Source organism: Saccostrea echinata, unplaced genomic scaffold (genome assembly GCF_033153115.1).
Source record: "Saccostrea echinata isolate AGI-Se365-2 ecotype Australia unplaced genomic scaffold, CSIRO_AGI_Sech_v1 ptg000008l, whole genome shotgun sequence".
Lineage (NCBI taxonomy): Eukaryota > Metazoa > Mollusca > Bivalvia > Ostreida > Ostreidae > Saccostrea > Saccostrea echinata.
Window position 1 is genome coordinate 5,419,042 of NW_026889757.1, and position 11,704 is coordinate 5,430,745.

The window sequence follows — 11,704 nt, forward strand, 5'->3', positions numbered from 1 at the left end:
ATTAGTTCAAGGTATTTCGATCTCTTTCACCTCCGCAAGTTCAGATTATATTGCAGAGTCGTGCTTATTTCATCGAATTGGAGGGCACCAATCCCATCCAATGAACATTTAATACTCAGCTGTGTTTTCATTCAGTTTTTACTCGCTTTCATATTCATTAACAACTTTGAGAGCACATTCAAAGTATCATTTATAGATGATCGTTCATATTTACCCGTTGGCCCTTAACCGAACCCATGAAAAGATTTTCTAGAGTACTTGTTATTAAAACTTAATCTTCTAAAAAAAAAAATGTCGCCACAGGTTTACTGGTGTATAACAGTATTGCACTTATTAATATTAAATGTTTTAAGAAGATCATTTAGGGAAGAGTCCTTGAAATTTAACAGACCATCATTTTATGGGAAAGTATCTTCTTTAATAATTGAAAAAAAAATTAAGGTGTACATATATCAATTTGACCTATTTATTTCATTTTCTTTCAAAAAGATAAAATTTAAAATTAAGCAAGCTTAAGTGAAAAGCACCTGTAAAACAGTCATTTAACCGAGCCCGGCCTACCCTCCTGGTTATAACTTTACAGATAGGAAATTGTGGTGGTTGAAACAGTGAAGGTTCTCACATCAAGTAGTCGGTTTAACATAGATATTTTTTTAAAACAACAAATCGATTTTCTTTATAAAAAAAAACTTCGGAATGTCTTGAGGGTATGTCACTCAGGACATCTGTAAGTTATTATTTTATTCATATTTTTATATAAAATTCATCAAAATAATTTGGTTTCATTTTCTTGTTGTTCTTTATCTTGACATATGCATAAAAATTTAAACACTTTCTTTATGAACGCGTAACTCAGAGAAATATCGAGATGGGTAGAATTTTTTTAACCTTATATCCAGCATAATTTAGATGGGAATACTTTCTTCTTTGATGATTATCTTGATGCCTAAAGAACTTGTGGACTTTGTATTTTGCCACCTCAAATATGTCTTTCTTTTCAACATATTATTCCCATTTTCTTCATTTCAATTTAAAACTAAAAATGTTTGATCATTTATATTTACCAGACTCATACAAAAATTAATATAAATAATAGTAAAAAAAAATAATTAAAAATATCTTTGACATAAAGAAATTACAGGATAACATGGCACTGAGACAACGACCACTAGAGCACAGTTGAAATGTTGTTTATCACATATTGTTAGAGTCAATTAATCCTAAAAGTTCACCTTTTAAGAAGTGTATGTTTTTATTCAATGAAAAGTTAAGATAAAAGTCCAGCACGCGGTCACCCTTCAGTTAATCCCTAATCTAACGTCATATTGGTCGTCTTGTTAGACAGTTTCCGCCGATTAATTCTTGTAGACACGTTAAATCTTTTAATCGGGACTGATACGTTTAAAAAACCGCATCTTACTACAAATATGCAATGAACGTAACCTCGAGGACACGTGACCCGGTAGTTTCCCATGTATTGACTCCGCTATAACACGATTGGTGGATTATTTTTAGTACGAAGTCATATACTGCAATCGGCGTGGGTTCTTTCATTCAATGAAACAGACGAGACCGCACGAGGTCGATATCAGACGACAAGATGATTCTAAGTAGTGTAAACTTCGTTAAAACCAGCAGCCGACAACAAAAATCTCATTTTGACTTCAGTGATTTTATTATTGGAAAAATTAAAGAGGAACAGGAGAGACAAGAAGGATGCAATAAGTGTGGATCGCCGGCGCAAAATGTAAGTAATTTTTATCTCATGTTCAAATTCAAATTACCCTGGTGCGTGTTTTCTATGTGGTTAAAACACACCAGGCTCCGGGGCCATAAAACTGAGACGAGCTCACTTTTGATCTTAGTCTCACTTTTCCACTATATATTCCTTTTGTTAAGTGAGACTAAGATCAAAAGTTAGCTCGTCTCAGTTTTATGGCTCCGGAGCCAGAGTTGAATATACATATCTTACAGCATTATATTGTCAGTATTTTTCATTTTGCTTGTCTTTTGCTGTATGAAACATGTCATAATTGATCCATTTATTGTTTGGGCATACCACTTTTAATATGTTTAAGGTCACAGATCTACATATTGTATCAGTAGGGCTCCTTTTTTCTCTTGAAATATTTACGAAATTAGGAAATTCCTTGTATTATCCTCTATCAATTGAAGCATAAGAATCCGGGAGAGTTCCGTTATCTTGATGAAGAAAAAGAGCTAAATGTGCACGGAATTTTGTCGGCGCTGCATCCTTTAGTGCGATTACATCACTGAAATTCCTGTGTTGTGACGACGGGAGTTATGTTTGCTATATACATCGATTACTGGAAATATTGTATAATTGAATCTGATTGGTTTCCCTAACGTCTTGTATGTTGTCAATTTGTTGCATGATATTTTATAATGATGTTTTCGTCAGAAATCGACTCCAGGACATACGTGTCAACTTAAATGTATAATTTCATCCTCCCCATCAATAATACGGTGTGAAGGACAGGAAAATGGGGAGGATGCGTGCTGAACTTTTCTTCCTCTAATTCTTGGTTGTAGAACTGGGTCAGTATGCATAGGGAGGGGTGTAGTGGGAGGGTAAATGGTGCTATTTAGGTCACTTGACAACAGGTGAAGGAAAGGGTTAATAAAACACCTGTCTGTACAACAGGCGGTACGTGCTCGGGGTACCCTATGACTCAGTTTTAATCCTAATCTGAGAATAATCCTAATATTACATACAGACACTCTATTTAGTTAAATACAGAAATTCCGGTGCCGACCACAATTACGAAGAAGGAATGTAAAAATTTCTCATCTCCATGAAAACTGTCCAAATGTAGGGGACTGATATTTACTTTGGCGGGCGGGGGCTATTTAAGATCTTCAATCTCTGAACAATAGGCCTTTTTAAATGCTTTGCATTCTTAACAAATTATATAAATGTTTATTCATCATACTATATTAGCCTGTCGAATACTTGATTTAAAGGGTGTTGAGTTGGTATATAGGTGTTATCAGTGTGTTGAATAGATGGTCGTTCTAAGGTTGTATTTTTAAGAGCCTTTATCGCTTGATTTTTGTTTAGATTGCCAATAGGCGATTTTAAGATTGATTAGATGGTATATGGATGGATACATCAATATTGAAACCTATTAGCCGTTTAATGAAAAGAATTTATTTAACACTAATCCGCTACATCCATTTTTAGAACAAAATTAAGTGATCCTAAATCCGGGCCAGACAAACATGATTTCCTTATTTTTAACTAAATATACTGAAAAATATAGGTACTTGGTTTAATTTACTGAAGAAATAATGAAAAGGTAATCGGCTGATGAAAAAACATGATGTAAAGTAAATATTGTGTTGTCGTTATGCAATCGGCCTAAATACATTTACCTTTGATATCATCACTCTTATTTTTAGATCAAAAAGCCCGAGAATATTTGTATGTTATCTTTATTTAGAAACTTACCTGTAGAAAGATTTTCAAAGTATATAGTCAGCGGGTCTATAAATGAAATAAAAGATTCCATTTAATATCGTTTACAAGTAATAATGGGGGTAGACCTGAGGTATTTTGTTGTGACATTTAACACTTTCTGCCTGTATCTCCAAAACAAAACGCTGCCATATTCTGTTTATAGGATGACCCCTGGAGGGTATAATATTTCACCCCCAACCGGTGCGATCCCCCTGGGTCCATAGACAGTACATGCATTGTTCAGGAATAGGCTTTGTCAATTAATTACACGTCTGCTGATTTCATTGTGTTGAGTGCATTACCTTTCGCTGACATTTTTCAAAAATTTAAAATTTTTATGCTGTCAATTTGCGTAATGTCCCGTGTCACTTTCTGTAGGGGGTTACAATGTTACATCAACAGTTTACCATGTTTAGTGCAATTGACCAAGCAATTTCAATAGATTTTTAATTATTAAATTTTTTTGGGTCAATTTTAGGCGAAGAAAAGTGAAGTAAACAACCCATCCTCGGCAAGAACAAGCTACACAGGTAATTATTACTAGTATATTATTTATATACCGATATAGACAGGTCGCAATTTATAATAATTAAAGAAATAGTAGGGACAAAATAAAAAAAAAATGATTTTGTTTATATATAGAAAGCATCAAGAGAAGACACTCAGCCCAGAAAGAGAACAGTTCCAATGTTACAGTAGAAACCAAAGACGGTTACGTGGTCAGCTTATGTGAGGAACTTAACCGCATATACCTCGGAGATGTAGAGGACCCTAACAATTCAAGTAAGTCACTTGCCTTGTTCAGTAATAACAATGTTAAAGATCTTTTGAAAATCTTTGGGTAAATTTTTAAAAGCTGCCACTCTGTTAAGAAAAAAAATGCCATTGGTGTTTAACACTACATGTATTTTCATTTATGTATTCATGTCTCCCCTTCTCTATTTTCCTTAATTATTCTATTACATGTACACACGTAAGTGTCATTCTGATAAGCCAGTTGACTTAAGGAAATAAAGAAACTTGTTACAAATTCAGAATCACCTTATCATCAGATATTTAATAGTTTCCTGAAAAAACCCACAATACCTTCAACTACAACAGAGAACATTGCGATAAGTTTTAGAAGTTGTGTGCTATTTTTAATTTTTATAATTATTGATTTATTTATTGTTTATTTTTGTGTAGAACAAATACTTCATATGCTTAATAATATAGCCTTCTTTGGTTAAAAAAATATTACAGTGTACAACGTGTACAAATTCAAGGAAGTTAATCTAAAAATATCACAAAATCCAGATGTTTCGATGGCCTAATTACTTTTACATCAAGGAAGGGACATTTGATAAACAGTTCTCTGTATTTCGAGTAAATTTTAAGGACATGAAAAAATATAAATCACATACTAGTGTGTGTACGTCTGAATTTTTACATTTTACGCATTGTTTTAAGACAACCCGCTCAGTTTCTTTAAAAAAAAAAGACCGAAGGATGTTGTCTAATGAGTTGCTAAGTATTTTATTAGAATAATATATATATTCGCTAATAATGACACTGGTGAAAATGGAAAACAAATTACGAATTGTTTCCTCATTATACACAGTGGGATGCAAATAGGTGATGATTTGGCCAATCCTGATGATTTCCGGTTCTATATTGATAAATCGCATAATTTAACCAATTAGTGCTTCAAATGTTTGGTGAGGTGTATAGAGCGGGTTCGTGGAGAAGATGAAGACCAAAAAAAAATTATTTTAATTCAGATTCATATATCTGTTTGTTTGTGTTATAAATACGTATTAATTATGTCTGAACTAATTAATGCCATATAAACTATCCCAGTACAAGGACACTTCATAAATCGTACGATAAATTCCACCTGTGGCTTCGACATAAAAAATGTACCAAAAAAACCGCAGTCTGCCAGGCATTGGTTATATTGTATTTTTACTGTTTACTGGTCAGCGAAGTAGACAAGGAACTTTCTCACACGTTTTTCGTTGACCATTCTTCGATTTTCACGGCAGTATGGCGCGGTTTATCCTTGTTTATGGTACTATCTGTTGACATTACTATGGATTTCACGACCACAACACATTATCCATACTAAGCATGTCAACCGTCATCGCACAGTATTATACAATGCGAATGACGTGTATAGCTATATGTTTCTGAAGACGGTCCTATGAGAATTTTTCTCCGCTGCTCATTACCGATTAGTTATATAAATCTATAATTACGAAAGTAATTGCATAAAATGTCTCGATATATCTGGATTTTCCAGGTATTGGATAGAATTCCAAGGAATCGTAAACAAATTTGAATAACAACTATTTTTTTCTTCACAAACTAGTTGAAACAAGTCTTGAAATTCACCTTCCCGGTCTTTTATCACATCGTTCTTGTTAACCTAGATTTTTCAAATGTTTTGCATAAACTGTCATCATTAACTTATTTTTTTCTTTTCCTTTTAGACATATTTCGTCAGACAAAACATGCACTTCAGGACGGAGAAAACTCCACCGAATTCTGCACATTCCGACTCCACAGTCGGGGGGACCTGTACCTGTCCGTGACCCCTGACCGGGGGTTAGCGGTACACCAGTCAGAAACCCCCGTGGATCCCCAGTCTCCAGATGACAGATGCTTCATAATGCATCCAGTATCAAACGGTAGTGTCTTCATCCAGCCGTACCATCATAAAGGTATGTACATTTTACATCCATATCAACAACCTGTTGACAAAAAAATGGAGCTCTCGTTCACAATCAGTCATGAAATCTATCGATTTTCAATATATATATCGGCTATGAGTTTTATTTCTTTTTACCATAACTTTACTCAGTTTTTATTTACCGGTTTCTTTTAGGTTATTATCTACATCATCTTGACAGAGCTTTGTCAGTCACGAAATTGGAAATCAACTGGAGGCCCCCTGAGGAATATTTCTTCAGTATCGGTGTAGTCGATGTCCCCGATCCCGAGGTGTTTGTGACCCTAGAGGACCTTGAAGATGTTCCCGTCCAGAAATCAAACCCCATCATAGAAGAATCCTCCCCCATCAAACCCAGTCTTTTCTGGGGATGTTTTGGCGGAAAATCCAAGAAGTTATCATCCAAAATTAAGAAAACAATCAAACAAACGTCTCGTGTCTAAGCCACGCGACCACTGTGACGCAATCAGGAACACGCAACTTTTCTGGTGCTGCTACATCATTAGAATCATTCCTAAATATTTACAAAACCATGGACCAAATACATTGGCCCTAGAAAAGCATTAAAAGAAATCGACGCTTTGGTCTTAGAAGACCATATGACACAGTCGATCGCCAGCGATGACCTATGACCCCGCAGCTTTTTGGCTGCGGCTTGAGTGGGGTGGTGGTATATATTACTAGTAATAACCTGTGTGATACCATGACTGGCATTTTTACTATGCTCAAAGGGTCTTTGTACTAACATGTAATCCCTCCATTCTATTGACAATTCGCCGATGTTTCGGTGAGCACTATGTGTGGAACTACAGCTTTAAACTATTAACATAACCTTTCTTCTTAATTCCAAAGGAAAGGCCACAATAGAAGCTGTACTTTTCTATTTCTAGTCATCGCTTGTGAGACAGTGCAATATAAACTATTAATATTTATATGTTTATTTATTTATTTTGTTAGTTTTTCAGTGGTAAAAACTAATATGTATTATTTATTTAAATATAGTGTAAAAACTATATAGTAAAGTACGAGAATGCAAGTTCCACTTGTATCAGAGAAAGGATCCGAGTAATGTACAAGTCATTGTGAAGACTTTTGTGAGAGTGATTGTGATTTTTATAGACAATATCTGTACATATCAGTGATGTTTGCCTTTGCGGTAGATGTCAGGATTTTTTTTTGTTATTTATTCTGTTTGTGTGTGATAGGTGGGGGATTGGCGAATTCTCGTTGGAATGTTTCCGATCTCCCCGCTTGTTTGGTATCTTGGCACAGAAAGCTTGTAATTGTTTTATTTTTTTACGATATTGTCTCTTACAAGAACATTGGGAACACTTCCAATAAAAGTTGAGATAAAAATGACTTTTTCCTTTTTACTTCAATTTTAAGTTATATCGAAATGTTGAACGTTAATTTGTTAAATTCCTTGACACAGACATTTAGATGTTACCTGGCGCAGGTGTCCAAATGGGCAACACCCTTAATTTGGCCTTTCTATTTAAATTTCCTCTGATGTGTACGCAAACATTTTGAAAATTCCTTTCTAGTAGATGTACGTCCCTTACTTAACCTTAATTAAAATTGACTATAGAAGCTTAAAAAAAACACCTTTCAAATTGACGTAACCTATGCAAATTTTTATCCCTAGAAAAATTATCATTTTCTTAAAATTAACAAATGAGGCCAAATACTTTAATAATTCGCTTGCTTGAAACGAAAACGAGAAGTATTTCAGATACGCGGAAACAAGCTATAATGGTAAAATTAATGAAATTGTGGTATAATGTGTATTTTGTCCTGTTGGATTCGAAATCAACGAAGGAAGAACTCCCTCTTTTATTTCTAGAAAACAAAGCACTGTTTCTCGGCATACATCCTGTAAAAGAGAAGAAGGGTTGAATGAGCATCTGCGTATATATATATATATATATATATATATATATATATATATATATATAATATATATATATATATATATATATATATATATATATATATATATATATAAACAAACGACTTTACCAACACCAAACTTAATTAAGAAAATTAACGAAACTACATCGTGACGTTTACAAAAATTACTCTTTGCAGCCAGCTCTAGAATTTAGAAATTACAAAGTGCAATTCCTGATCAAAGTAAACAATCGGTAGTTAGATATAATTACATAATCTCGAAACACAGGAGACCGACAGCAAAACCAAATTTAATTCTATAAATATTGATTCAAAAGATTGAACACAGCCATCTTTATTTTGATCTAAACTTAATTTCCGCCTCCATTTGTTTGTAGAAATATTCTACTGAGGTTTTGATGTAATGGACCGGAATCGTAACGCCAGGATTCCTCTGACCCCTCAATATGTCACATACTTCAGGCTCCAAGACCCCAAACTTCACACACAAAGACGATTACGAAGTCATTGAAATACTTAAATTAACTTTAAAAAGCTGCAGAAGCGCTATAAAAAGACAAACATTTACATGAAAAGTAGAGGCGCTGATTAAACCCAGACCCAATTCTCATCAGCAGTCCTCCACGAATGAGAAATAAATCGAATTCATGCAAAGTAAGCAAAGATTAGACTGTAGCAGTGGGCAGTATAAGACGTCATACTGAACAACTGGTCCGCGGTATGTCGGAGACGTTAGTCAGTCAATGACCCCTGACTAACGGAGATGATCACCAAAATAATATTCTCGTCAGAAATATACTCTTAGCTAATCAAGGACTGTCAATAATTTATTTACTTTGTCAGGTCATCTGCTATATAAGCATCTTCTCTTCTACCTTACATATCTTAAGGGTTTAAACCCACACAAGTTCATAAGTCATGAAATTATTTTAAAAAAAAGAAAATAAGAGAAAAAATTCACTTTCTTCCCTCTCTCTCTCTCTCTCTCTATAGCTTAAATATCACATTGTAAGAAATGATCCTAAATGCTATGTGACAGTTTTTATACAAGGGAGAAAAACATGCACACACATACACACAGGCATAAAAAATTCTTTATTATCATTATGGATTCATAAAAAAGAAAGTACTGTACGTTTGTGTGATAAGGAAAACAGACATCCTCTCGCTGCTTCAGCCCCCATCGCCTCTCTTGTTAAATATAACTACCTATGATTACATGTTAAGAAAGATAACTCTAATAGAAATGTCGCACACTGTCTCACGATGTTTTTCACTTGAGTTTGCTAGTTAACGAGGTTCGCTCCTGAGCTTTTGAGCAGATTCTTATCTTAACCTATATTTCAAAAATTCTGCATAATGTTTTAATACTTACAATATATTTGGATTCTACAATGCCAATTTAACTATATTCAGTTAAAACTCCATGATTAAATTCCATACCAAAAGCATTAAGTGAGGAACTATATTTTGTGGCGGAAGGTTTTTTGGAAGAAAATGATCATTTTTTCTCTTTCGAAGTATTTAAAGTATGTTAAGTTTGAATTCCTATTTTTACATGCAGTCTGCACATATAGTTATTTTGTGCAGTGGACTGTTTTATACTGCTCCTAAATTATGTATTAAATAAACTGTCATGAATTCTATCATCATATTTGATAAATATAGCAAATATATTGTGGAAATGAAGAAAAAAATAGCCCTAATTTAAGCTTAAAATTAACACTGTTTTAGTAATATCTAAAAATTAACATCACAGACCCCCACTTTTAATTTTCTTTTCTGAATATATACGATACTTTTAATCATTCTTCTTAAATTCTGTAAAATGTCATTACTTTCAAATGATTTTTCCGCTTGTTAAATTTTAATGCCAGAAAAATGAAAATGTTTGAGTGCAAAAAGGTCAAATAATTGAACATGCGGAGTAATTCGAAAATTTCTTCGTTGTTACAAATTTTAATGTGTCTATTTAAGATGAAATAAGACTGTGTTTGTTCACCATAATTTATTTGAACAAAAAATATTGAAGGAAAAACTTTCAAAATTGATTTCTGTGTAAGACGTATTTACAGTGCAAAAAGGTCAAACTAAATGCTCTGTAGCGCCAAAAGAAGCGCATTGACCCCCATTTTTTGTTTTGATTTTTAATAAAGCCATGTGTATAAATTCTAAAAATATACTTGATAAAAAATTCTCATTACTTTTGATGGCAGGATCCAACCTCCTTAAGATATTGATAAACTATCGGATTTGTCCACTCAGTTACATGTGTTTGCACAATTTATATAGTAATGCTCCTATTTTATTGCACACATAAAAAACAAAAATATTAATCTTTCGTCGACACATTCGAAGTTTTGGAATTTTTTTCCCTGAATTAACAAAGATATTCTGACAGTGTGTTCAATTTTCTAGTTTTAGTGAATTTTTTTAATGTTAGGCGATCCTTAATGGAACAATAACCGGGACTACTTTATAGACAATATGGCTGCGCCCTGTATTACACGTGCACAGTGGGCTGACTTCCATCCGTAAACAAACATGTGATTAATGCATATTTCTCACAGGCACTTGTTTCTGTAATAAACTTTTGACCCATAGTATAATAATAACACAAGGTATCCAACTCCGAATTACATGGAGTATCCCCCCCCCCCCCCCCAGAATCGCACTCATTTACAATTTCAGAGGACATGCACTGGCAAACTGTTTATACCCATGTCTTCTACAATAATTTATCTACACAACCAAATATGGCATGCTTGTCTTTATTTTCTTTTATCACCGTAAACAGCGTCAAACTCTGCTCGCCGAGTGGAAAAGTCGAATTCAACCATGAAATGGTATGTGCTAATCCCGGGCAGAGAGCAAAATTAAAAAATGAGTGGGTTTAAAAATTCAATTCCAGTGTTTAAAAAATTTGTTTACCTCTCATTTTCCATAAAAACACTACGACATTTTTCCGATGTAATTTTAGAAACAGATTTTTAGCCAATCAAAATCTCTGCTCGGGATTAGCACATACCATTCCATGGTTGAGTTAGACTTTTGCACTCGGCGAGCAGCGTTTTGACGCTGTTTACGGAGATAAAAGAAAATAAAGACAAGCATGCCATATATGGTTGTGTAGATTTATCGTAGAAGACATGGGTATAAACAGTTTGTCAGTGCATGTCCTCTGAAATTGTAAATGAGTGCGATTCTGGGGGAGGGGGATACTCCATGTAATTCGGAGTTGGATACCTTGTGTTATTATTATACTATGGGTCAAAAATATATTCCAGAAACAAGTGCCTGTGATATTATTCTAAGACCGGTAGGTTAAGAATCAGATTTTCCATGGGTTGTAAAAAAAAAAAGGGTTGAAAGCTAGCAGATTCACATCGCAATTTGTTACCTGCGTTTTAAAAACAACAGCTGAAGAATCAATCATATTACTGATGCAAAATATTTACTTCCTTTAGTTTTTTGCATGCAACTGTTTACTACAAGCAAATCCCTATACGGACATGTCCGTATAACCTTTTTAGTCCTCATGTCCGTATAACCTTTTTAGTCCATTTGTCTTCTACGAAAGGGGTGAAACAATCATTTCGCGA

General features: G+C 34.0%; 1 protein-coding gene across 1 annotated transcript; it reads left to right on the forward strand.

The window, feature by feature from the left end:
• The first annotated feature begins 1,528 nt into the window (after positions 1-1,528).
• Positions 1,529-7,550, forward strand: LOC133180970 (uncharacterized). Its single transcript, XM_061315453.1, has 5 exons — positions 1,529-1,747; positions 3,960-4,011; positions 4,124-4,264; positions 5,953-6,183; positions 6,348-7,550. Exons 1-5 carry the CDS (start codon positions 1,601-1,603, stop codon positions 6,632-6,634), a joined length of 858 nt encoding a protein of 285 aa, XP_061171437.1. The 5' UTR covers positions 1,529-1,600; the 3' UTR covers positions 6,635-7,550.
• Positions 7,551-11,704: the final 4,154 nt, after the last annotated feature.